Source organism: Cucumis melo, chromosome 12 (assembly GCF_025177605.1).
Source record: "Cucumis melo cultivar AY chromosome 12, USDA_Cmelo_AY_1.0, whole genome shotgun sequence".
In the NCBI taxonomy this organism is placed as follows: domain Eukaryota; kingdom Viridiplantae; phylum Streptophyta; class Magnoliopsida; order Cucurbitales; family Cucurbitaceae; genus Cucumis; species Cucumis melo.
In genome coordinates this window covers 25,499,943-25,527,352 of record NC_066868.1, presented here as the reverse complement: position 1 = coordinate 25,527,352, position 27,410 = coordinate 25,499,943, and the positions used below count along the sequence as shown (strand labels likewise).

The following is a 27,410-nucleotide window of genomic DNA, read 5'->3' as shown; positions in this document are numbered from 1 at the left end:
GTGAAGCTTACCGATGGAATTGACTGCTGTGAAGGTGAGATAGAGGGGGGAGAAAGCGCTTCTGATGGCACAAGTGAGTGGCAATCCTCCACTGCTGGAAGCATTTTGTTTTACTGTTTGCTTTCAGCCGCATCAGAGCCACCATCTTATTCTTATTAGTGGGGCACTGGTGGGGTGTTGCTAGGTGCAAGTTGTTCTGCCTAATCCCCACTTGAGTGTGGAATAAGAATGCTTTTGCTTGTTCCTAAAGCATTACCTTTTTGTATTTATCAGTCGGCTGGGCTAATTTTTGTGGTTACAACCTTGCATTTGAGGTATCCAAAATGGCTACTGCGGAGCCTCAAAAGTGTATTTGGTCATTTCAATCATTGATTTCAGATGGGGACTTAGGGTTTCATTCAGACATCTGTCATCTTTTTAGCCCGTTTGGTGGCTATGAGTAGAGTTGAAGGTGGCTTTCCAGTGGTTGCTGGGTCATTCTCGTCCATTTTGACCTTCTCAAACTTTTTGCTCTTTTCTCTGCTCTTCTTATCAAAGATGGAAATACTTTGCCATTCATTCCTCAAAATGACTACCAAAATATGATAAATTCAAACCCTTGGAATATAAGGCTGGAAATTGATCTCCATTTTACTGAATTCTGATGTACATTGTATCTTAAATAGCCAAGGATGGACCATCAGTCACCATGTCACAATTGTTCACCGACCCTGTTGAAAAAGAAAGTCGATTAAACGAAGGCGGCGAGCTGAAGAAGAGGGTGAAGGTAAGGCAAAAATAGCCAGAAAGAATACAAAATCTGGCCTGCACACAATTTACACTCAATCTATTAACTGATGAATGTATGTGCAGGGACATGCTTCTCAAAGTGAAGTTAGGAACAAAACAATGGCTGAAATTCCAGTTTAATGGTCATTTTCAAGGGGAAGCTTCGTGGAAAGTACCAAAGCAAAAGGTGTAACGATAGAGAGCTGATTGACAAGTGACTCAAAGGGGAAAAATTAAATTATAACATCAAAAACATTAAAAGTGAGCTGTTCAAATAAAGTTCAACCCCTTTTTTTATTTTGGTATTATAAATTAAAGTCGTAGAATAGAAAAGAACAAGCAATGGAAACTCAGGTTTTGTCCAGGACCAAGTCTTCATTCAATTGATAGCTAATATTTAATGTCAAATTGCAAGTGTAAAAACTTTGATGAGGATTTTAATATTATCATATGACGATTGTCTGTTTGTAAATATGTTTGTTTGAGCATCTCATAACAGCATATTCTCTCTCCTCAATTATACAACATATAACTAACGTCAATTGTTCTTCTTCACTAAGACATGTAAAAAATAATATCCCTAAAAGTTCCACTTAATAAAATAAAATGTGAGGAACCCTAATTTTTTTTACCAGTTTCAACCTTGTCCTGTTTACCTTCATTGATTCTGATTGATTCCTTTTAATAAATAAGATGATACATGACACCACCTTCAGAATAGTTCATCTAAGTTAGTATATACTTTCTATTAGGAGACTAGGGGTTCAATCACTCTAACTCCACTAAGATAAGAAGTAATGAGCATAGTTCATAGTATTTGCACAACCAACTTGGATGTCAAAGATTCCATTCCGTCAAATTTTTTCTTATACAAGATATTTCAAATGAACACCAACATTTCTCAAATTTCAAATACCCCATGAAGAATTGAGGGGTTAATGGCATTTGTGGACATTTTTCGTGGAAGGGAACTAGATTATTTTCATCTATCTAGTTCAACAATGATAAGAATAGAGAATCAAGCTATTGACCATTACAATGATAATTGGTACATTTTGATTGGCTGAAATATTTGATCTTTCATATTCAATCCATTTAGATTTATACCACATCAATCAAGATATGTTACAGTTAAACTTGAATAGTAAAATTGTCTGGTTATTTTCTACTCATCTTGGCTTGAATTTTCCTTGAATGTCTCGTTCAGATCCACCTCTCCAAGTAAAACAAATGCCTCAATGAATTTGGCGTAGTCTTCTCGAACTTCAACAAACAAATATTTTTTTTGTTGTTCCTAGTGGGCTTTATTAATTTATTTAGAAGCCAATCAGACATGTACAGCAGGTCCTTCTCGGTTTGACTTGTTTAATTGCTACCTATTTCTTCCTTTTTTTTTCTATCATCTCTGCCATGGAATTTTCCATTTCATAGATGGTCTGCTCCCCTGCTGCAAGCAAAAGCTGATGTTTTTTGGGGTGGATAAGCAATTACCTTTTTGAGAGTGTTTCTCTTGAAACCTGATGGTTTCTTTTATCAGTTTTTGCTATCATCTAAAGAGATGATCATAAACCTGGAAAGGAAATAAATTTGAAGATTGGGGCTAGTTTCAAAGAAAATAAACAGAGTGGGGAGAAGATAGAAAAGCAATCTAGTTTGAGAAAGAACATTGGAGAACAGTTTAGTTTGCTTGTAGAATCTCAGGTATGAATTTCTTGTGTCAACCCTTCCTATCTATCACTCTCTCTATCCCATTTGACTCACTGTTCATAATTTCAAAAATCTCAAAATTATGATGGCTGTACTTCTTACAAGGAACTGTGCCTTCATGGAAGGTGAAAGTCAAGAATCCAACAATGCCTCAGAAGCAAAGCCAGCAGATGTTTTCAGGCCAAGTAGCATGGGGGTCAAGGTAAATTTTCTTTGTCCAAAAGAAAAGTTGTCAAGTTTTACCTCTGTCCTTCGAAACTGAGATTATAATTGCTTTAATTTGGCTGAATTTTGGGTTCTATACAGAAAGCACTTACGATGATACCTCCTCATATCATAGCCGAGGCAATTTCGACCCTTACTGGCCTTGATCTCAGATGGTCAGGTCCTATAACACCTGCAGAAAGGCAATATGTAGAACAATATGTATTGGCCAAGTACCCACAGTATGCAGGGCTAGATGGAGAAAAGATAGATCTCTCTTGTCTTTGCATCGATGAGGAGCCAACAGATCAAATCATGGCTGACGATTGGCGAAAGTCGCCTAGAAATATTCCGAGAGAGTCTTCGACACCATCCTTTGGAAGCAATCTACCTAACTTGGAGGGTACCCAATTGGAACCATCAAGATTGTTAGACATTCTCAACAAGAAGTCTTCATTTCCTGGGAGTTTCATCTCTATCCCAGAAATTCAAGCTCAAAACAAAGTTCTAAAGCACTGTGGATTGCCTGATGAAGAGTACCTTGTTTTGTTCACTCCAAGCTATAGGCAGGCCATGATGCTAGTAGGAGAAGCCTATCCATTTTTCAGAGGAAACTACTACATGACAGTTATAAGAGAAGAACATGATTGCATTAAAGAGTTTGCTAGTTTCAAGGAATCCAAAGTGATAGAAGCGCCAGAAACTTGGTTGGATTTGAGGATTAAAGGATCTCAACTTAGTCAGTACTTCAGAAGGAAGTGCAAGCACAGTCCTAAAGGGTTGTTTTCTTATCCAGCTGACGTAAATGGGACTCGATACTCACTGCATTGGGTTTCGGAGGCTCACAGGAACTCTTGGCACGTCCTTCTAGACGCAACTGCATTTGTTGTTGGTGGGGAACGGTTAAACCCTCTTCTACACAGGCCTGACTTTGTGTTGTGTAGTCTTGACAATACACATGCAAATCCCTCAAGAATCATTTGTCTTTTAATCAGGAAGAAATCCTTTGATACTACAATGGCATCAACTCAAGCAGCTGAATGATTAACATTTTGTTAAATGACCATGCACAAGAATATGCTTAAGCTTGATTGTAAAATCCATTTTATGGCATTTAGCATCTCTTGAACTGTAAGAGACTAAAATTTCCTTGATATATATACTAAATAAATTTGAACTGATTCTTGTAAGTGAAGCAGCACGATGGCAAGAGAAAATAACCACGATCAGAATTCAAATGACAGCAAAAACAAAGTCATCAAGCTAAGTTTGAGAGTTCAGTTAGCATACATATGAACTACCATCTTTATTGTTTTGTAACAAGTTTTGTATAAATGTTAGCCAAAACGTAGGAGTTGTTTTTTTCTTTTTCCTAATTGCATATTCAACATTTGATGCTTCTTCCAACTCTGTAGAAACCTGAATCCATGAGATTGATGATAGAAGCTCCCAATAACTCTTCAAATGTTTTCCTTTCCAGGAAAAGAAATAGAATGATTTTACTACAGAGTTCTAGTCCATTCAAGAGCTATACTTAGACTCAAATTCATTTTGACAGGAAAAGTGGATTTGAACAATAATGCATCCTCAAACTTGTGCAGGTTTGTAGTACAATCCATATTTTAGTGTTTTGAGTAAAAAAAAATCTTGAAATTATTACATCTAGTCAGTTGGGTTGAAACATATCCTCTTTTTTATTATCTGTTTTCTCACTTCCATAATTTCCATCTTTTTTAGTAAACATTTCAATTCTTAGCTAAATTTTAAGAAACTTAAAAACAAGTTTCTTAAAAGCTACATATTTTTTACTACACTTAAGCTTAAATTTAAAGAACACTTCTAAGAAATAACTAAACAAAGAATCCAAAAAGTGAAATGATAAAAGTAATATTTATAAGGATAATTTTCAAAAAGCAAAAACTAAATAGCCATTAAAATTTTAAACAAGCTAGACTTGATGAAAAAGATGGAATGATTACCCACCACAGCAGCAGATGAACACAACATATAAACTGATCTTGGCAAGAATCATTGGCAAGAGAAGCTCTTGATAAGGCATGATCACGCTCAACAAAGCACAACTGCTCTCGTTCCGTCGAGTTTTTCCCATATTCACAAGCAAAAGGAATCTCTCAAACATCTGCTAAGTTATTGGCATATTAAAAAAATATCAGACTCGCTTGAGAAGTTTTCAAGATATACGGCATTTTCATATAGTATTCCGTTGAAGAACTATACCCCAATGTTGGCCATTCATCACAAATATCTCGGTGGCTATTCCATGGCATTTCTTAAACTCAAAGCTTATAGTGCAGTCAATGTCAACAACTATCGCATCAGGAAGCTCACATCTGTTGGGGTTTCTTGTTTTTATAAAACTAAGCAACAGCCTACATTAAACGCTCCTTAATAAACAAGTACTTTCAATGGAATTCACATCAGTTAATTTATCAAACACCTGAGACGCATACTGGAAGGGAGAGCTACTCCAATTTGAAAAATCAATGACTACATCAGTTTCAAATCAGATGCTATTTAATATACCTACCGCCATGTCTGTGTTGTATAGCATCCGTGAATGCTCAGTGCTTCTTAGCTCATATATGCAAAAAGGAAAGTAAAATATGAGGCTCGTTGTTTATTGTTTCTTGAATGTCGACTGAATCAGTATTAATACGAAGGCCAAGAAAGTGATCAAAATGTCACTCCAAAAGCAACAATCAGATTTCATGTTCACCGGAAAATGAGCATTAAATCCTCTCCGGATTTCACGATTAGCATACACATTCGATTTTGAATACAGTAGACCACTTTTGAACTAAAAATGATATTGATATGTGCATTTTCTTAAGTTAGAATTTGTTCCTCACCACCAAACTTCTTAAAAGCATTATAAGAGAACTTAACCCAAAAACATTTACAAATCCAAAAAGACAATCGCACTTCAATTTCGAAGGCATTGCAAAAGGGCATAGCATTTGGATCGTGATGAAGGATAAGTTGGTAACAAAAATGAACTTTTTAATCCTTGATTTCCTTGTTATAGGGTCGATCAAATTGAAATTTTATTGCATCCAATGGAATTACCAAATCCTAACAATTTGTGAATTACCAAAACATGTCATACAATTTTTTAGAACCAATTTAGAGCTCTCTATCTTGATTCTAAGATGAACATAGCGAGTCCATTTTAAGAGAACTCAGCTTTCGAAACAAAATAATTCCTCGATCGATCATCCTCCTATACTGGATTGGCATCATTTGGCCGTATAAGCAATAAACGCGGATACAGACACTTTTCAAAGAACAAATTTCCAGAAAGAACATTTGATTAAAAGAACATGTTATAACATTGAAATTTAAATAGAAAGTGAGTTCATCAATATGACAGGAAAATTCCATATATCCTGGGGTTTACTCAATTTACGCACACGGGTTTAAAAGTTCTAAAGGAGACCTAAATGCTCAGTATTCCTCAAGGAAAACAGGTTGCACTAAACGTAAACGCCAGCCGCCATCACCTACGTACTTCATCATGACCTGAAAATCCATTGGCAAAAAAGAAATTAGGGGTATAAATTAACTGGCGTTGTAAGCTTTTGACGATATTCTTCTTGAAAAGATCAGGGTCTTGTGGTATTAAAAACAAAGGTACAAATTTCTACCCTAGCAAGAAGCAACAAGAACATCATAAATTGACTTCCATGGGTTTAATCACTGAATTGAATGTACATTTATATTATGATAAAACCAGTAATCACTTTCATGAACATAATTTCATGAATGTCACTAAGGAAAGCAAGCAGATCTTAGGTGAGAAATATCAATCAGCAATTATAACTTGACAAATTAAGTGAAACTGATAGTCCCAAAATACGGACTAAAGATGCAAATTGTGAACTGAAATACTTTACGGAAAGCATAAAAAGAGATGCTAAATTCAACCAAGGAACTCTCTCCTGCTCAATATATTTTTCTTTTTTAAAAAAGAAGCTACATAATCTAAAGGAGCATTTGATTAGCAAGCATGAGTTTGTAGGATCGGGTTTCACAATTTTGTTGCTGTGCCATTCCAAAATACAGAATCCGAACTCCTAATTGTTTATTCTCTGACTTGTCATTCTAATGCTCTTCTTTTGGGTTGCCTAATGGGAATTCAAATTCATATTGTACTACTATTAATCTCATTCACACATATCTAACAATTACATCCATCAATCCTTGTACAATCCAAACATGCATCCGGTTCATTTACAATGGTTCCGAAGTTTCTCACTTACAACTTTTCAGTTTCAACAAACTGAACACTCCTTTCACAGATACCCCTCTGCTTTAATATCTTCACACTTTAAGCCTCCATCACTTTCCATAACCCAAATGAGACAAAGACTACAAACACTTAAGTTCTCGATATATGCCTTTTTGGTTTACAAATAAGAGGGAATCTGCCCAACTCGTTCTCAATGAGCTCTCCCCTGCTCTTATTCTAACCAACAAATGTGTTCCATGTTAGTCCGATAGAATGTTGATGCACACTATGAGACGGGGCGAGTAGAGGAAATGCTAACAATCCACAAGCAGTTCATAATCTAGGTATGTCATTGCTGTCCGGTACAATAATTCCTTTCTAAGTTTATCCAAGACGCATGCCATACAAAAAGCTTATTATGATGCTAATTAAGGTTCAAAGACGATGAAGGCAGGAAGCAACTACCTTAGGCATTTAGAAAAATACAAAATCTATAGTTTTAACATACAAAAATCAATGTACTTCTACAATAATGTTTCATAACGATTTAGAATCGCAACCAGAGTCATCTTGGAAAGAAAAAACCTAAATCCGGAGCTAAAACGTCCTGAGTTTTAGGAACATTATGATATAAATAACATACACGCTAGTCGTACGATAGTCAATCGTGTGAATCAATCATGCATGGAATACAAATGTCATAAGAATTGCAAGATATTGCATGCGCGTGCACCGAACGAAAATTTAAGAAAAATTTATCGATCCATTCCATAATTGCAGAAATCTTGAATAGTATGACCACGATGCTATGCAGAACCAATACAAGTCAGATCGAAAAGAAAAAAAATAGAAGATCGATTGAATTGGATGCATACCTAAACTAACCAGATCCGACAATGATATTGTTGATCGGAATGAAGATTAGCTTGACAAAGAACCCTACAAATCCCATCACAACGAAGCCAATAGCGGTACGAACGGCAACCTTGGTGAATTCTACACCACCAAATCGTCGAATTAAATCAAATTGAAAGGAAAAACAAAAACCCAAGACCTGAATTGAATTAGATCTATGCAATATAATGCGAAAACAAGAAACATACCCTTGCGATCCGGTTTGTGACATCTCTTAACGAGGCGAACGCTGTCCTTGGCGAACTCTCTGAGAGGATCAACGACTGAATCTACGGCATCCATGGCTCCGAGATGGGAAGGAAGCGTCGACAAAAGAAATGTTTTTGGCGAAATTTGGTTTGCGGTTTTTGAACGAATTGTGGCCGCGTGGGGGTTAATAAGGAAGGAAGAAATACTTTGAGCGCTATAAGACTAGGGATGATTGGGTCAAAATTGATGAGCGTCGTCGCAATATGTGAAATATCGAAAATACCCCTGAATCATCGACCATTGTGTGCTTGCTTGAGGCTAAAGTATGGTAAATAGCACGGCGGAAAAAAAAAAAATCAAAAGTTATTAGGATGTTTTTAGAGGGTAATAAGCTAAATTTTTGTTCTCTATTTTATGTTTAAATTGATTGAGTATCAATTTAGAGTCTGTTTACTGTTTATCGATTTTTGTGTGTGTGATAATTATTCTCGTTTTTTCTATCAAATTGTAATAAACTTTTTTAAAAAATTAAACGAATAGTTTGTTCCAATCCAGTTAGGTTAGTAAATTAGAAGGAAAAAAATGTTCGAAAAATGTCATTTATTAAAAAAATAAGAAATCCACCTGTTTTTTTCCTTAAAAATTGAGCGAAAGAATTTCGAAAAAAAAACTAACTCAAAATTTGAACTAAGATGTTTATGGTATAATAACAGGAGAAGAATGGGTTCGATCAATTTTCCAAAACAAGTCCCATGAGATTTCCTCTTTTACTTTGAGGTTCTCCCACCCTATGTCGTTCCATCAAAGTATTTTCTTAATGCATCACAATTTTTCAGTTTCATTGTACTTCATGTCGATGGTTGTGCATTGCTCACATTTGCCTTCTTTCATATTTTAACCATATATGAGTGTAAAAATCAAACTTCGACGACAATAGTATACAAATTATGTCAGTTAAATTATACCCACTTTGAACATACACGTACTAAGTTGAATATTTGAGATGTCTAGTTCAATAGAATATGAAAATCATGAATTTTTTTTGGTCAGCAATCCTTCATCTCTCTCTAGTTTTTAGTTTGTTCATGACATATATTCTCAGATAAAAAAAATTAATGGTTTGAATCTCTCAACCAAAATGTCATTAAACTAAAATTAAACAATAAACTAATCGAATACTGAGGACTACCTATTGAAGTTCTTGACCATAGTTACCCACTGTTTGCTAAATCCACTATTAAGAAACCATGAAAAAGTACCATCTATTATTCATGAGAGGAAAAAAAAATCCGAGCTTTTGATTTCAACACGAGAATTTGAACCACTAATGTTTTTGATACACGTATAAATTGTTAGCTTAGTACGAATTCAAGAAGTAGAGCTAAGCATAAGTTTTGATTAATTAAAACATAATTTCCAAACAATAGTTGGTATAAATAACTCACCATATATGAACAAGATGAATAATAATGAAGTTGAACATTCTTTTATAGATGGCTAAAATAAATGCGGCTGAAAATGAGTTTAATCAGATCGAGTAAAAATGAAAAGGGAAGAAAAATAAAGAATAAAGAAAGAAGCAGAGGATTTGTATTAGTCATCCATGGAATCGAAGGTTGGAGAATACCAATGCAACTGGTCTATGATCTTCCTCATTCGTTCTTCCTGTCCTTTGGAATCCCCTAAAGCAGTTGTGAAAGGATACACATAAGTCACTTTTGTAGCCATGATTCTGTATGCGGCCACATCTCCTTTCACCAGAAACTCAATCACATCTCGACCAAAGTTCCCATCTACTTCAGCTTCTAAATATTGACCTGTCATAATCATGAATGCATTTGTTTTATAAGCCATAAGCTTACTCTCCTTTTAAGTGTAAGGCTCCAAATTTTTATGTGAAATCCAAAAAGGGTAGATGTAGGTCGTAAACTTTCCAAGTTCTACTTGATCGGTATGTGAAATTAACAATTGAACTTCTTGATTTTGCATCGAATAAATTTACAAACTAAGAAATACACGAACATGATACGACGTGGATATAACAACACGTCAATTTCTGAAATAATTGGACACAAATATATTTGGGATACACTTCTTTTAAATATAAAATATGTGTGTATGATATATTAACACTTCTTTATAGATAAATACATTTAAATTAACATCCATGCAAAATATACTTCACTAGAAACATACACAAGTTAAGTTGATTATCGATGTATGAAATTTTACGATATAGAGATTTAGTTGGCTATAACTAGAGGATATGATGTCATTCTATTACATTAGGATTGATCAATATATAAGGATTCAAACTATAAGAGAATCTCCATTTTTCTCCCTATTTTGTGAGTTAATATTTTCTATATTAGAAGAAAAAAATCCCAACACTTCTTTTAGCATGTCGGACACGTGTCTAAGGTGTCCAGATTTATCCATGTCCGATACAAGTCTAATGCAGACATTTGGTTAGAAAAAGAAAAAAAAGAACTGTTTGAGCTTCATTGTCTACAAGCTTTCAATTTTCTGCTGGATAGATCCTCTACCTTTTGATCATTGTTAAAGTTAAAGTGTAGAAGGTCCGTGTATTTGTTAGTTATAACAACGGAATTTTAAGGAACTCACGCCTGTATTTGAGAGTTCAAAAATCAAACTTAGAAGTTATAACTCAGCCAAGGATTTACTTCCTTATTTATGTTAAGGCACTATTGAATTCAAAAATAAGCCAACGGTCACTATAGTAAATAGAATCCATTCTCAACTCTATCTCTGCATTGTAGTTAAAATATGTATATCAATCTGAAATGCAAAGCTTAAATCTGCTATTAATAGGTTCAGTTCAATTACCATATGGCGTATCTTCCACCATCTGAATTTTTGGATTCCTCTGTGTTTCAAGGATTGCTTCTTGCAGTTTCTGCAAATAAATGTAGAGCAGAAACATGAAAAGCAACAACACCAAGAGAACCCTATTTTGATGAAGAACATTAAATCATGCTCAGCTTTCAGAGAACTAAAACCTGAATTGGATTCCCACTGAAATTATCAGGAATGTTTAAAGGGAAAGCAAAAGAAGATGATTTGGGATTTGTGGAAACACAAGAGGGATTGGTTGATGGGCAGGGCATAATTTTCCTGCAACATCAAGGAGAACAAAATTGGGGAAACCCCAAGATGCAGTTAGCTACATTGTCAATGGAAAACTTGAAAAAAACCAACGCAAATTTAGGGCAGTCAGAAACTACAAACAAACGAGTAACAGAATTGAACAATAGCAGTTGAAATTACAAAATTCAAAGCGTACCCATTTTCCAGTCCGGTTGGTAGGTTCTTGGATTGAGAAAATGGAGTGGTGGGAGAAAGTGGAGAGGAGAGGGAGTTAAGAGAAGGGATTGCGACAGAAGGAAATGGTGAGGTTAGGGTTATGGAGAGGGCGAAAGAAAGGAGATGAGAGAGGAAAATGGGCTTGTGATTTACATTTTGAAGAGCGGACATGGAAGGAACAGAGACTGGGGAGTGGTACTGGTTCTTGTTGTTGTTGTTGTCCTTCTTCTTCCATGGCGAAACCAGTAGAGGGCGAAATTGGAGCGAACTCATTTTTTGGTTCTGTTTTCAATCGTGTTGCTTATCCAAGTAATGAAGATCAAATGCTTAACATTATGAGTAGATTAAAATTGGTTTTTATTGCAATAAGGTCGATATGTCCGAGTGGTTAAGGAGACAGACTTGAAATCTGTTGGGCTTCGCCCGCGCAGGTTCGAACCCTGCTGTCGACGGTTTTGTATTTTTTGAAGGCCCAATTTCAAGCCCATCTAATATAGCTTGGAATTATAAGGGTCAAATTTATAATTGTTTGTATATTATAATTACTTATTTAAATAACTATTTTTGTAATTATATGATGTGGAACTTTTTTGAAGAGATAAGTAAGTTTTTCACGTCTGATTTGATAGTTTTATTATTCATTTGCTTTAGTGCAGTTTTGTTGTATAAGCTTGACCTATCTTTGTTAGAAGAGTTAATGGTTCCTTTAACATTTTTTCATTTTTGTATGTGAACAATATCATAAAGATATGTGAATGTGAATATTTCTCTTATACATCAATTCCATATTGCATTTGACATAATTGACCTGATTGCTTTTACTTTTTTTTTCTGAATTGCAAGTCCATTGCAAATATAATAGAATTCCTAATCAAACAAAGTATCCTTTAGATATTTTTGAAATGTTTTGGATGGTGAACCATGTTTTATTTCTTTTTCTGTGTAGTTTCTCCATTTTGGGATGGTGATGACGTCAAAGGCTTAGGCGCATGGTTGGAGTACCTTAACATTTACATGAGTATCTAATAATTCTTCTGTTGCAGTCATGTGTTTCGAGATATGGGTTCACCTACTATCTTCAATTAACTACATACCAATGGTTTTTATACATGTGCATGAAACCCTTTTTGTTAGGTTGTACTTTAAATATTGTAGTTCGTTGACATGCACTCTTTGTCTTTGTAGACTTTGATTGGGTAGGTGATCGCTCTGATCAACGATTTACTATGCTAGGTTACTCAATGGAGGATAAACATTGAGCTCTTGCACCAAATGTCTTGGATTTGATAGTACTTTGCGACTTATATGTTTTCCTACTACTGCAAGCTCCCCTCTACTTCTTTGCCTCATTATTCATTTTACAATCTAGCTAACAATGAATCCGTTTTTATCATGGTTGTACTAAATATGTTGAAACGAACCTTCATTGATTTTGTTCAAGAAAATGTCACAAACTCGAGGTTAACAAACTTTTAACTTTTGATGCTTTACTATAGTCTTAACAGCTTATCTGTTGAACCGTACTCAAATCAAAATTCATGACTTGGTTTTGAGGGGGGATAATAGGGTAATACTTATGATTAAATAGGTTCTTTTTGTGTTGTTACTGTTCGTTTTCAAGTAATACTTGTTAACATTCTATCTCTCATCTATGTTATTAATTGTTGTACATACAAAAAAAATATTCATCTATGTTATTATTATCTCTCATCTAAGTTATTTTAAATGCGTTTTGACAATGACAAATATTCATCTTTTATTATTTTAAAAAAAATAACAAAACAAATAACCATCCAAAATTTAGGCCATTCATTACAAAATTAAAAGAAAAACTTAGGATAGATGTTAAATTAAATTGATAAATATCAATTTATATTTCTAAACTTTGAGGTTGTAAATTAATAATTGTATCAATTCTAAAAATAATATTAAAGTCCACGAGTACATATAAATACTAATAGAACTATGTTTATATTGGATTTTAAATATTGTTATGTATGTTAATATCTTGAATCTAATTACAACATTGGTAACTATTCGATAATTTTTCACCAACCGACAAGTGCACCCTATCTCAGTCATTTCGCAATCTTTTCATGTTGTGCAATGCAATATCACTGCCCACCAAATCAGTCTATATATAATTACATCACATGAACTTTGGCTCCTACCAAATTAATCTGTCATTTTCCTGCTGTATTTATATATATATATATATATATAGTCTATTCTGTTACATATTACCAAATCATTTGTATAATTAATACTTCTAATTATTATATAGTTTCTAGACTCTTAACCCATACTCCCTTATTGTTCTTCTGCTCTTCATTGTTTAATTAAGTATTATTTTGAGCCCATTTAAATTTGCTTTAAAATTCAACTAACAAAGAAAAATAATTAAGATTTACGATTATATAAATAAAGGAAGATCATCGTTACCTAGTTGATAGACAAAAATAAATCAAGGGCATAAATTTCTATCTTAGTTCTAAACGATTAAGATTTACGATTATAAGTTATTTACATGTATGTTTGTTTGAAATCTTAATCCTAAATAGTTAGGATATGTTCAAGTCTTTAAAACAAAATGAATTTACTTATATTATATTTTAGAATTTGATCATATAACTTTATAATATATGTATCATTGTGTCACATGACATATAACGAACATTAGGTGAAAGAAGTTATATATAACATATGAACCAAAGTTGGTTATCTACTTCAAAATTAACTAGGGACTAATAATATTAGATACTTGATTAGTGAAGTTGATTATACTTTAAAGTTATTTTTATAGAAAAACCAATTAACTAACTATAATAATTCCACACCAAATTTAAAAAGCAAGGTAAATGATCGGTATAAGATAGAGATTCGAACTAAAGGTCTTTTGACCACTAACTCATCTAATTGATCTATGTTTACCTAATGTCTTAATTATTAACTTTTTTATTAAATTGATCTATTAAATTTAAGACAAACATCTTTTCTTATCTCTAAAGTTTAGTGTATAAATATCAAAGTGTCATGTGTTTAGTCTTCAAATTATGAATTTAGATTTAAGTTTAGTTCATAGATTTAAAAACTTTTGTTCAATATTTGATTCAATTTAAAACAATTTCAAGTCAAACTTTAGCCGTGATTAAAAAAAGACTCGAAATAAATCGGTAACAACAATAAGATTGGGTTGTTTTCAAAAGTAGCAAAATGAACTAAAATATTTGAAAATGATAAAGAAATCTTAAAATCAATCGATGATAGACATATGACATTATAATTGTCTACCGTTGATAAATTCCAAAATTATGTTATATCTCGTAAATATTTTCAACATTTATAATTTCTCCAACAACAATTATAAAAAGCAACGGTCGTAAGGATAATAACCAAGAGTATAGTAAGATTGAAAGAAAAAAAATAAAAATATAACAAAATCTGCCTCTAATTTATTAACTCTTACAGTTGAAATAAACCATTATTGAGGTGATTCTAAAAAAAAAATTCTCATTTTTATTCTAATAGCTTTATTCACGACTGTCTCTAAATCTAGTGAAAAAGAAAAAGGTTGGAAGCGCCATTTATGTTAAAATAATGGCAAGAGAAAGAGAAAAAGGAAGGAGAAGATGCGAAACCCAGCGAAGAAGGGGTCTTGTGGAACACAAAATAAGTATCAAAAACACAAAAGCAAAAGCACCCAAATCCAAATCTAAATCCTTCAAGTAATCGCACTTACACACGAAATGAATAAAGCGAACTGAACTTTATTACCCCCTCAAAGAAAAAAAAATCAGTCGAGACGGTAACAGAGAGACAGGGCCACGGCAGTGGAAAATTTAAAACCAAACCAAATGATCTCAACAGGAACTCTATAAATACGATGCAAAATTATAAACCAACCACCTCCTTCTTTACACTTATTGAACTCCTCGTCGCCGGCGTCGGAGCCGGAACCGAACCGAAGCAATGTTGGACTGGGCACCGGTTCTGTTCGGATTACTTCTCTTCATTCTCCTCTCGCCGGGCCTGCTTTTCCAGTTGCCCGGAAATTCTCGTATGGTTGAATTCGGAAGCTTCACCACTAACGGCAAGGCTATTATCGTCCATACAATTCTCTTTTTCGGTGTCTTCACCATTCTCATTTTGGCCGTCGATATTCATATCTTCACCGGCTGAGTTCTGGAAATGACTCTTCTGTCCCTCCCTCCCCTTCATTATTTTCTTTGTTCGATTTTTGAAATTTTTAATTTCACACTTGATGTTTGAATATTTTTTCGATTTATTCCCCAATTTGTTAACAATTTGAGTGATGTATTTAATTAGTAAAGTCCTTGTGGAAATTAAGATTTAAATTTTTCTTGATTTTTTATAAGAAATTTCGTTCGATAAGTTTTATCTCCAAAAAAGTATATATACTTTTAGATATGAGGGATTGAATTGAAGATTTTGGATGACATGAATTGATAGAAATTTAATTGGGAATAAGATGAAGAATAATTGTGAGGTAATTATGTTGCAGTAATTTTGGATTAACGTTGTTCGTATGTTCCAAGCTAACTTATTATCTTTTATTTAACCATATTAAATGTTTTTTTGTTTCCAAATATCATATATGTTTACTAGTGAGATAAGATGCTAATGTCTCTAAAGAAGATTTGATTGTGATTTGGATGAGATGTATTGTATAGTATTGTGTCTGCCATATTAATGATACAATCTATTGTCTGTCTTAATTAGAAACTATGATAAAAGTACATTGAATTTTATATAATCATAAAGTTAAACAGACAGGTCTGGCATAATCACTATTGACACAATGACGTTCACGGTGGTAAATCAATGTCCTTACCTGTCAGGATAGACAACCACCTTTCCTTATAATAAGTACTCTATTTGTCTACATGTGTACCACATGGTAGGACACTTTTTCGACCTATGACAATTTTCTAAGGATTTGTTAAATATTTGCAAAGTGTTCAAAATTCAAATACCCCTCTATAGTTATAAACAATTAGAAGATTGTTTTCTTTATATGCTGAATTACCTCTCCACCCTTTTTGTCACCAAATGTCTAGACATAAAAGCATCATATTTGCTTCAACAAAAATTCCACTAAAAAGTTAGTTGAAACTCTACAAAGTAACTACATTATTTTTTTTTAATGCTCGAACAATGAGTTGATTTAAAGTCACATAACGAAAAGATAAGATAAGATACATAATGTGTGGAAAAAGCGACTTTAATGTTTCATCATATTCTTGATTGATTGTGACGGTGTACCATAATATAAAATTATCGAATCCATTATGGGTGCTACCAGGTGTTGAATTTTAAAAAAAAAGTTGAAATTTAAAATTGAATGAAATAGAGGGGTGAAAATTATAAGAAAAAGAATTTGAAGGCATGAATAATAATAATAAAATTTATCCTAGGACTTGTAAAATAGTGGAATAATTAAGGCAATTTTATTGGGGCTTTTAAGGGGACATTACGGCGGCAATCTCCATCGCGCCTCCAATGGAAGGAGGTAAAGACACGTGTTTGTGGCCCATGGATTTTTCAATATTTGGAAACGTACCCGTGAGCCAATAATAAATTGTAACGTTGGAATTTCTTTATAAGAAAAAAGGAAGAGAAAAAAAGTGAAAAAGGTTGGTTTTTGTGTAGTGGACCGAAATACCCTTTTCGAGTTCAAGGTATAATTCCATGATCGGTTTATATATCACATCAAATAGGGGATATGACGTGTCATTTTCTTAGTATAATTCTGACATTTAAATTACTACGTGTCAAAATCTGGTGCTATGGTGAGTTAAATTTTGTGTACCATTAATGGTTGCCCCAAACTGTTCCTTTGTTTTCCCTTTTCGCGTTTAACGCCGTAAAGACTAAAACCTGCGTTCTTTTATTTGGACCAATTATATAAACTCACTTTTTCTTTTTCTTTTTCTTTTTCTTTTTTTTCCCGAATAAAATATTAATTATGCTTTAAATTATTTTGGTATTTCTATTCATTCAAATATCAAATTAGTAATAGTTTTAAATTAAATTTTAATTTATTAGATTTTCTTTTCTTTCATTTTAAGTCACTAATGCATGTAAATTGAGTGATATGTGATGACTTAATAGACATTAGCATTATTTATTTATTTTTTTATATTTTCTGTAAATATGATAAAATTGTTAGAAAATATTTACAAAATATAACAAAATTTTAGATTCTATCGACTTCTATTAATGTAATAGAATTCTATCTATTTTGTAAATATTAGGATTCATTTTTCCTATTTTAAAATGTTCCTTGTTTTTTTAATTAAAAAGTACAACTTTTTTTTTTTTTTTGTATAACTAATCTTTTTCCTAATTTTCTAACTTATTTAAAATTAATTATAGGATACTTTTTGCTATTTGAAAATGATAAATTTTAAATAAGTTGTAAAAAATATTTACACTTCATAGGAAAATAAGGGTAACAAATTTTGTCTTCTAGTGATTTTATTCTATGTTATGTAGAAAAAAATCTCTAAATTTTATTTAGGTAGATGGTGTGAAAATAATTATGATTTTATACCAATAAAATAAATTGATTTCCTTTTGAAAATTTAGGGTTTAATTGACACAACATCCCTTAAAATTTGTAGAGTATAAATTTATATTTGGTAAACTTTTTTCTTAGAAAAATATAGATGTAATTTTAGAAAATTAAAAAATAATTGGAAAGATAAATTTGGATAGAACGAGGATATATTCTACATCATCATATTGTACAAAATAGAATATGAAAATGTTCTTGTTTTTCTCTTTTACACTTATTCTATCTAAGATTTTGATATATGTACCTTCAATAAATGATATTTATATGTAATTTTATTGTTTTGATGTTTAATAATAAAAATTAAGTAGGAATCAAAATTTTGAAGATTGTTCTACTATAATTGATATATATTTTTTTTTTCGTAGAGGGTTTAGATTTTTATACACATCCAATGGGGAGCACTAAAAAGATAGACATAAAATATCTCTTTATTTTTAGAAAGATTAGGTTTTGTGTGGGTTTTCTTTATTTTCACAAAAGCATGCAAGAATAATAATAATAATAATAATAATAATGTCCTTTTCTTTTGTAAAATCATACGTGTATATAGGCGTGCGTGTCTAAATTTGCGTGAATGAGTTTTTATGCAAATTCAATTTTACAAATTCAATTAATAAAAAAATCTTATCAAGTACGTCTTGGGTACGTGACATGGTTTGAATCGAAGACCTCTTTATCCTCATAAACATACAAATGTTAGTTGAGCTTAGTTTATGTTAATATTTTAATTGATACTGTTTTGAGTTTATTATTTGTTTGTTTTAATTATTTGATAAATGAAGTACTCTACAATTTTGTTTTTTTAAATAGAAAGTATTAGAACTTTTGAAAATGTCCAATTTAAAAAAGTATCATAATCTATTAAAAGAAGTATCATAGTTTTTTTTTAATAAACTAAATATTTATTTACTCTACAACCACCGAGTGAAAACTTAGGGTAAATAATGGATTATATTATATTCATAGTTTATTGTGGTTGAGTTATAATAGTTTGTGTTTAAAGTATATATTATAACATTATGTGTTTGTGGTATAGATTATTTTAGTTTGAGAAGGAATTAGTAAATAATGTAGTAAAGAATAATGAGTAACGAATGTCAATAGTAAAAACTGTAGCAAATAGTAATTACTATAATAATGGATTTAAAATTATGTTTGGTTTAATTAATTAAATTTTTTTTTGATGATTATGCATTACTATTTTCACCTTTCATCTTTTCACTTTTTTAAGTTTTTTTTACTCCATCCTTATTGAATTTGACTAAAAAGAACACAAATATTACTTTGGTAAGAAAAGTAAAAAAATGTATTGTGAACATTAAGAAAAAGATTATAAATTTTAAAAATAAATTAGAATGTGAATATTTTTAAATATAGTAAAATAAATAAAAATACAGTAAAATTTTGAAATTTATCGATATCAGCAATCTATAAATATTGATGGAATAAAAAATAAATTTTATTATATTTGATAAATAATGATATACAATGAACTTGGGTTACATTTGGTAAATATTTTCACCAACTTTGTGGAAAAGAATAATTTCGTAACCAAAGATTTTATTTTCCGTATACTGTCGGAAATCTAATCATGTAAAGTAAAATGACCAAGTGCATTGTTTCAAAAATAATTTACTGACTATACTTTCTCTCCCTCTCTCTCTTAAATTTGCAGTAAAAAAAGATTGGTTCTTAGAAAATTACCAGTATTTTTCGGTTAAATTGTAGTGTAATAGAAAAAAGTATTTTTGGAAGTAAGAATTTTACCTTTTATTTATTTATTATCATTTTAGAAGGTACTTTAATTGTTTTAATTTAGTCGCTTTAGTAACTTTATCTTAGCAAACTTATCACTATCTTTAAATTTATTTCTATTGATATATTTGTGAAAAGTATCATTAAAATTAAAATGGAATTTTACAAAAATAATGTAAAAACGAATATTTTCGTCAAGAAAATTAATTAAAACTTTGTTTGATGACGTTTTTTGTTTAAAAAAAATGTTATTGGTCTTTAGTCTCCTAAGAAACATATAATTTTTTTCCCAGAATTTTAGTTAATTTATAAAGGTTGAATGGTCGATAGAATTTAAAATTTACATTATTTCATAAATATAGAAAAGAAATCCTAAATATAATAAACTAGTAAAATATTTACTAGTAATAAAGCTCGTACAATTAATCATATTTTTTTAAAAGTATTTCAGGTTTACTCTTCCATCTTTTTCTCTATTTTTTTAATTGTCTTCCTCCATACTCTTTCTTTTTTAGCTGTGATTTCTTCCATTTTTTTGTTTTTAGATTTAGGTAACCAAATCTATTTCTTTATATCGTGCATGCATGTGTTTCTTCCTCATTTTTTTTCATTCATACATATTGTTTCGTCTTTCTTCTTTTCAATTTTTTAATTTAGATTAAGTAACCAAATGAGATGATGTATAACAAACTTGAAAAAATTGGTTAGTCATTTAAATTAGGATAACCAAAACTAAAATATTGTGAGTAAAGAATATTAAAAAAAATCATTTATACCAAATTTTGAAAGAAAAAAATTTGTTTAGATTTGGGAATCTAAACGATTGTATACCAATTTTTTTTTAAAAATCGTTTAGATTTGAAATGATCTGTTTAGATTTAGAATCCCAAATCTAAACAATCGTGTAGACAACAACAAATCTAAACAATCGTGTGGACATGAACAAATTAGTCGAATCTAAACGATCGCGTACCAAATCGCGTTACCAAATATATTACGCCATTGTCGACGGGACATTTTTGATATTTTACACATTGCGCCTCTAGGTTTTTTCCATTTTCGGAATTGGTGTAAATAGTTTGTCGTTTTTTTTATATTTTTGAAAAGATCCCAAATATAAATTCATTTTACTTTATTTAAAAAATATCTCTTTTAAAAATTTACTAAAAACTAAAATATTTTTTAAACATTAGTAACAAGCATAAATTCAAAAATAAAATAAGAACCTAAATTATTATAATCAAAACAGAACTTCCACTTGTTACATAATAAAAATGACTCTTAATTACCTTTAATGAACAAAAATTTGGTGATAATATTTATTAAAGGAGAAAATGTTCAGACCGAAACTATTTTTAACTCTAAAAAAAAGTTAGGTAAAATAGTATCGAATTCACCATTGCCCATCAAAGTTAAAAGCTTTTGGATATGGTAATTTGTATACAATATCAAAGTTAAAAGCTATGTAGCTAATTTTCTTACCGAAACCACAAAGTGTTAGAAGAAGGTGAATTTAATACTAACCTTTCATTCCAATGTCACGTCTTGATCATCTCGTCTGCAAAATCTTGGAAGAACACAAGGGTTAAGCTTTTCTCTCTAATTTCGTATCTGCACGAAATTAAGATGTATTCTTTTTTTTTTTTCAATTTTTGAAAAGTGTGCAATGTGGTCAAAGATTAAGTAAAAAGTGTTGAACATATATGCATTAGTTGACAACAAACTAAGTATAATAAAAGCTAATTTAAGTAACCAAAGAAATGGCAAAGAGTACACATAATTAGAAGTGTCATATGGTGGACATAAAGAGCAGCCATTTCTTCTAAAATGGAAACACAAAAAGACTACGGGAATATAGAAAATTAAGAAAAAAAAGTAATAATAGTAAAAAAATTATTGAACTACCAACTTGAACATACGAGTCATTTTAACTTCTAATCATACAACGCGTTTACCGTTGTAAAAATTTAATATATTAATGAAAATAGAAATGGTAGACCACGTTTTCTTTGAAAATTACGTCTCATCGTTACCGTGAATGTTATAGTCGTCAAAAATCAAATAATTTAAAATAGGGAGAGAAGGAAAAGTGGGTAAGAAAGGGAAAAGGATGGTGGGAAAAGAAATGAATGGTAAAAAGAGGAGGAGAATCATCGGAAAATGGGGTCGCATCATCCATCCAATTCCATACCCCCACTCACCTTTTCTTTCTTATTCCATATATTTCTTCACGCCGTCAAATATTTTTTTCGAATTAATTAATTAATAAAACGCCGCCGAATCCAATATAATATTTATTTATTTCCGTTTCCTGAGGTATATATAAATGTTATAATATATTGCATGAATGAATGTATAAACCTCTCTCTCTCTCTCTCTCTCTCTCTCTCTATATATATATATATATATATATAGCTCTCTCACTGATTATTACATTAATTAATTAAAATAGGAAAGGAAAAAAAGAGAAAAGAAAAAGAGGGAAAAATGGGAAGAGGTAAAGTTGAGCTGAAGAGAATTGAAAATCCGACAAGTCGGCAAGTGACATTCTCGAAGCGTCGGAATGGACTTTTGAAGAAAGCTTATGAACTCTCTGTTCTTTGTGATGCCCAAGTTGCCCTTCTCATCTTTTCCCCTTCCGGCAAAGCCTACCAATTCTCTAGCCATGAGTCCGTCTTCCGTACTATATAATTTCTGGGTGATATGTAATTTGTTGATATTTTGATATTTGTATTATTTGTTGGTTGGCAGCATGGATGGAACCCTAGCAAGGTATAGGACTGACGTCGGGCTACCACAATCCAACCATCCACATTCACGAGCTCTGGTATTTCATTTCTCAATTAGTTATGTTCATCAAATTCAGATCTCTGTTTTTACTTAAATTAATCTTGGTAATTATTTGATCTTTTTTTTTTCTTCACTTTTTTTTTTCCAATAAACACTTTAAATTTTAGTTAGATTCTAAAAATAAGAACAGATTAGTTTTTTTAATAAGAAAATGGACAGTTGGTCATAGTTTGTGTCTTAAATCACCCTTTTGTTCTAAAGAAATGTGTTGGAAATATTGAGTTGGCTCTGGGAGGATAATTTCATAGATTCTCACTAAAAGAAAGGCAAGTTTTTATAAATTTCTTATTTGGGTTCTCAAAACACTTGACATAGTTTAAAAAAAAAACGATAAACCATAGAAACTTAGGGGTAAATTTCGCTTAATTTCTAAAAATTTAAAATAAACAATAATCAAATAGTGTATGATCATTATATCAATCTTGAATGTGGGTTCTCAACATTTCCTATTTTGATTGTGAATTTGGGCCTTTATTAAAATTTAACTAGACTTGAGGGTTTTGTGAGTATTTGCACTTCTTTGTTGAGAGACTTGTGTTAATTAACGTGATGGCTGTGGTTTATGCAGTTTTGGAAGAGTGAGATGGAGGATATGAAAAGATCAATAAGCAGCTTGGAGGCAAGATTAAGGTTAAATTTAAATGTGATTAATTTCGTGATAATTAAGTGTTAAAGTTTTAATTAAAAGACTGCATATGATCACATTAAAGTTCTGTAACAATTAGATATATATATGGTTGTGTATACTATTACTTTTCTAGACACTTTGTTGGAGAGGATCTCGAACCGTTGAGCGTGAAGGAGTTAAAACAGTTAGAAAGGCAAATGAGCGTAGGAATTGAACGCATTCGCTCTAAAAAGGTAATGTTTCATAAACCTTTAACCTTTTTTTTAATCGATTGAGTTATGATGAAGGTAGCAAATATATATAACATTGAGTGCACAGTTCTTAAAATCGAAAAAAGAACTATTGTTTTATATTTGTTGTGATATTAATTAATCTATATACTAACCATAATTTCGGTTTCTTCCTTGTTTGTATTATCAGATCTTGAGTTCATCTTTATCGTGTTTCAAATTTTTTATCACAGTATGTGTGTCTATACATGTAAATTTCTTTGATTAAAAATGTTAGAGATTTGATTAAAAATGGTAGAAAATTCTATTATTTCAGTTAAAATTATTAGTTTGTTAATCTCTTAATATTTATGAGTTTAATAACTATGTGGTTAGAAGATTGAACCATCGACTATATTGAAATACAAATAAGTATAGTATTAACTAAAGACGTACATCGACGTAGACTATTATTATTTTTTGACAGCTACACTTTTACCTTTGGTTAATTCTTAGTTGCGTCCTTATCTTTGTGCATCATCACAAAGATAAAGTGATATGGATCCACACGAAAAGGAAAAATGCTTTTAAAACTATGCCTTAAAAGAGATTAGGGTTAGCGCATTTAGCTTATTGGTGGATCAATTATTCTTTGGACATCATTTGATTGTATTACTTATCAATTATGTTCTATTTATTTTGTATGGATAACGAATGGACAGAGACGTTTCCTAGCAGAGCATATAAACCTGTTGAAAAGGAAGGTAACATATATGACATCTTCATATAGTTTCAAAATTACACATTTAAATGAAATTAACTAATAAATAAATCAATAACACTATTTGGATTTTGGTTATAAATGATTTGATTAAATACAAAAATGGCAGTATAAGGGTTTGCAAGAGGAGCACAGCCGTCTTCAGAAAAGAGTAAGAATTTTTTCCTAATTATTATTGTACCAAACATTATAATAATATATATCATTCATTTCATCCTCATAATCATGTTTTTTTTTTAATTAAATTAATTAATGTGATTGTGTGTGTTTTTTTTTTCTTATTAATTTTAGTTGAATCAGCTTAAGGATGTGGTTGTCACAACTTCTTCAAGAATCTCAGATGCTAATCCTACCTCTGCACTTGAAATGTAAGTTTAAAGTTCTCTTCCATGTTTTAATTAAATTTATTTTTAATTAAAAAAAAACCCTTTGAACGATGATTTTTGGGTCGGATTTTCTTCTAGTCTTTAGGTTTTAAAATGTTACTCTAACTTTTGAGTTCGGTTTTAATTTAGTCTTCTAAATTTCACAATGTTATGATTTTACTTTGAGACCGTTTAAGTTTTTTTTTTTCAATTTATTCTATATATTTCAAGATTTTTATTTTTAATTTCGGTTTTTCACGGAAATACGCTTGCTATTTTAGTGTTGATGCATGTTTAGTATTCATTAGTATTAAAATTTAAAATTTGAAGTTCACCTTCTAGAAGTTAATAAATAAACATGACCCTAATTATTAAAGGTTAAAGGTTAAAGTATCTAACGAAAAGATTGAAGTTAAAAGTAAAAATTTTGAAATCTATAATTAAAATTGAGACAAAACTCCAATCTCAAATAGACATTTTAATAATACATTAAAATGTATTATAATAAGAAAGTTAGAGTTAAAAATGAAAAAAGAAATAAAATTATTTGGGAATTTTCTGCAGGGAATTTCAGGTGGATGGCTTACTAATTTAACCAATATATGGGGTTGATGATGATGAAGCCTTTTGTGTTTGGAAAAAGTACTTGTGTAATTTTTACTTTGATTTTAATTCTGAGATTCCCAACACTATTTGACAGCATAAAAGAAAACAATTTTACTTTCTTGCTGTTGTTGATGAAAACTGTTTTAATTACATCTATGGAAATACAATTATCATATCTATTACATAAGTTTTTTTATGCCCATTTGATTGATAATGCATGATATGAAGAGATAGATAAACCCTAATTTCAACCTAGTTGTTAAAGGTGAAATAAACTTTACATATTTTCAAGTCTTAATTTTTTAAAAATGTTTAAGCTATAATGTCAATTTTACATAAAAGATGCAAAATGGTTATTTTATTTCATGGGTATTAGTATATATTTTCAAATCCTAAAAACTCTACACTCTACGAAAAGAAAAAAAAAAACCCTAATTTGAGAAATCATATTAAAAGAATTGTTTTAAATGAAAAAACGGTTAAAAATAATATATATAATAATGTTGGGTTTACTTTGTTTGATAGATACTATTATTATTATTATGAGTGATTTTAGACTTGAGGACGAATTTAAAAAGAAAAAACAACACCATTCCATTAGCAACATGTAGATTTGAAAGAATGTTTATAAATATTTTATTCTTTGTTTGGTATTATGATTTCAAACTCTACAATTTTAAAAGATGTAAATGATTTCAAACTTGCAATTAACCACCTTCCTTCTTGGCTTGCCCAGCTGCGCTTTAAGTTTACTCAACCTTTGAACCCTAAAGAAAGGTTTCCATATATATTTCATTTTGTTGGCTGTAAGCTTTTGTATTTTCTTTTCTCAGTATAAGGTTTGTTGACCACCTCCAATGTCTTTGCTTCAGTGTAGTTTGGAGCTTCACCTCAAGATTATATTTAATTTCTTGAGATTCGAAGGTTTTTTTTTCTTTGGAGTTGGTTATGTTTGAATTTGACAAGATGGGATAAATCATGATACAGAAAGACCTAAAATTGGAAGCTTGAAGTCCATACCAGTCCGACCAAAATAGAAAGTAAATTTTTATCTCCACTGAGTAGACATCCTCTTAACACTCTTATAATCCCCGCTTCATTGATATAGAAAGAATTGTTACAAGAAGCAAATGAGTATACAAAACAAAGGACTAGAGAACAGTCTAACCCAAAACTGACATAATACTCCAATATTTAGAGCAACGAATCTGCTACTCTATAAGGCGGTGAGACCAGTGATATCTTCCCAAATTTCCATCACCATTCTTTTCTTACTATTGAAAATTCTGTTATTCTTTCCACCACCTTTCCTATTTTACAGATTAAGGCTACGGATATGTTTGCAAAGGGAAGTGGTGGAAGTGAAATTATTTTGCCAATTTAGCCAAAGATCAATCTTTGACCAAATGAGTTTAGCCACAGAGCATGTAGTGAAAGATATGCTCAAAATCTTTCCATTTTGGTTTTAGTTTATTTTATTTTAATTTTATTATAGATTTATCACGTATTAACTTTTATTGAAGGCTTTAAAATGTGTATCCACCAAGGAATTTCATCATCTCTTTACATGAAATGGAGAGTCATGTCAATTTGGAGAATATCCTATCAAACCTAAATTCAGGCCCAAATTAAATTATAAGATTGTACCAGCACAACATATGGTGTGTAAAATGGAATTTCATTTCTTCTAAACCTATCAAACCAAGAAATTCATGTTTATTTTAATTCACAATTTTATGATTATTTTAACCGAATTTTCTAAGTTGACCTACCTTAAATTATATGATTAGTTCCTAACCTTTTACGATTGTATTCTATAAACTTTTGAAGTTCAAGAGGTATATTTAGTTAATACATTCAATATTTTTTCTTTTTTATTTTTAGAATGAATACATTTATTAAACATCTATTTGAATTTTTTGTTTAATTGTTTATGAATTTAAAAAGATCTATTAAATAGACCGTCCTTCCATAATTAAAAAGGAAAATAATATTGGATATATAAATACAATTATAATCATTGGATCGTGGTTCTAGAAGTAATGTTTTTAAGTGTTTATGTCTAAATCAAACGTATAAAAAGCTACCAAACCTATTAGACACGCAATGGAATGTTTAGGGTCTTGTGTGATATTACCATTCATGCCCAAAATGATATTTAGATCGATCAGAAACAAAGAAACAAAGAAGAAGCAAAATGTGATGATGAAAGATTGTAGCTTGATACTAAGCTAATGAGGTAGGAGAAACTCTTTTCCTTAA

The 27,410-nt window shown here is 30.9% G+C and overlaps 5 protein-coding genes and 1 non-coding gene across 9 annotated transcripts; 3 read left to right on the top strand and 3 right to left on the bottom strand.

The window, feature by feature from the left end:
* Nucleotides 1-1,953: 1,953 nt before the first annotated feature.
* LOC103484495 (uncharacterized) lies at nucleotides 1,954-4,052 on the top strand. The gene is made up of 3 exons (XM_008441590.3): nucleotides 1,954-2,469; nucleotides 2,581-2,677; nucleotides 2,782-4,052. Exons 2-3 carry the CDS (start codon nucleotides 2,594-2,596, stop codon nucleotides 3,721-3,723), a joined length of 1,026 nt encoding a protein of 341 aa, XP_008439812.1. The 5' UTR covers nucleotides 1,954-2,469; nucleotides 2,581-2,593; the 3' UTR covers nucleotides 3,724-4,052.
* LOC127144301 (uncharacterized) lies at nucleotides 3,961-5,583 on the bottom strand. 2 transcript variants are annotated; one of them, XM_051080111.1, is made up of 3 exons: nucleotides 4,918-5,583; nucleotides 4,663-4,819; nucleotides 3,961-4,151 (listed from the first exon to the last, which is right to left on the bottom strand). In XM_051080111.1, exons 1-3 carry the CDS (start codon nucleotides 4,930-4,932, stop codon nucleotides 3,961-3,963), a joined length of 363 nt encoding a protein of 120 aa, XP_050936068.1. In that variant the 5' UTR covers nucleotides 4,933-5,583. The 2 variants fall into 2 exon arrangements, with proteins under 2 accessions (XP_050936068.1, XP_050936067.1); XM_051080110.1 differs by having other exon boundaries at nucleotides 5,228-5,583.
* A 422-nt stretch (nucleotides 5,584-6,005) lies between these two features.
* Nucleotides 6,006-8,250, bottom strand: LOC103484504 (protein transport protein Sec61 subunit gamma). The gene is made up of 3 exons (XM_008441602.3): nucleotides 8,032-8,250; nucleotides 7,804-7,924; nucleotides 6,006-6,219 (listed from the first exon to the last, which is right to left on the bottom strand). Exons 1-2 carry the CDS (start codon nucleotides 8,123-8,125, stop codon nucleotides 7,809-7,811), a joined length of 210 nt encoding a protein of 69 aa, XP_008439824.1. The 5' UTR covers nucleotides 8,126-8,250; the 3' UTR covers nucleotides 6,006-6,219; nucleotides 7,804-7,808.
* A 1,246-nt stretch (nucleotides 8,251-9,496) lies between these two features.
* Nucleotides 9,497-11,685, bottom strand: LOC103484512 (thylakoid lumenal 17.9 kDa protein, chloroplastic). The gene is made up of 4 exons (XM_008441625.3): nucleotides 11,337-11,685; nucleotides 11,053-11,167; nucleotides 10,880-10,949; nucleotides 9,497-9,849 (listed from the first exon to the last, which is right to left on the bottom strand). Exons 1-4 carry the CDS (start codon nucleotides 11,627-11,629, stop codon nucleotides 9,626-9,628), a joined length of 702 nt encoding a protein of 233 aa, XP_008439847.1. The 5' UTR covers nucleotides 11,630-11,685; the 3' UTR covers nucleotides 9,497-9,625.
* Nucleotides 11,686-11,726: 41 nt separating this feature from the next.
* TRNAS-UGA (transfer RNA serine (anticodon UGA)) lies at nucleotides 11,727-11,808 on the top strand. Its single transcript has one exon. It is a non-coding gene; the product is annotated as a tRNA-Ser (tRNA).
* A 10,242-nt stretch (nucleotides 11,809-22,050) lies between these two features.
* Nucleotides 22,051-25,335, top strand: LOC103484527 (agamous-like MADS-box protein MADS3). 3 transcript variants are annotated; one of them, XM_051080107.1, is made up of 8 exons: nucleotides 22,051-22,378; nucleotides 22,461-22,536; nucleotides 23,128-23,189; nucleotides 23,321-23,420; nucleotides 24,119-24,160; nucleotides 24,287-24,328; nucleotides 24,469-24,545; nucleotides 25,107-25,335. In XM_051080107.1, the coding sequence occupies exons 1-8, from the start codon at nucleotides 22,197-22,199 to the stop codon at nucleotides 25,135-25,137; spliced, it is 612 nt and encodes a 203-aa protein (XP_050936064.1). In that variant the 5' UTR covers nucleotides 22,051-22,196; the 3' UTR covers nucleotides 25,138-25,335. The 3 variants fall into 3 exon arrangements, with proteins under 3 accessions (XP_050936064.1, XP_050936066.1, XP_050936065.1); XM_051080108.1 differs by having other exon boundaries at nucleotides 22,106-22,378; nucleotides 24,478-24,545; XM_051080109.1 differs by lacking the exons at nucleotides 24,119-24,160; nucleotides 24,287-24,328; nucleotides 24,469-24,545; nucleotides 25,107-25,335 and adding an exon at nucleotides 23,608-23,700 and having other exon boundaries at nucleotides 22,105-22,378.
* The last annotated feature ends 2,075 nt before the right edge of the window (nucleotides 25,336-27,410 follow it).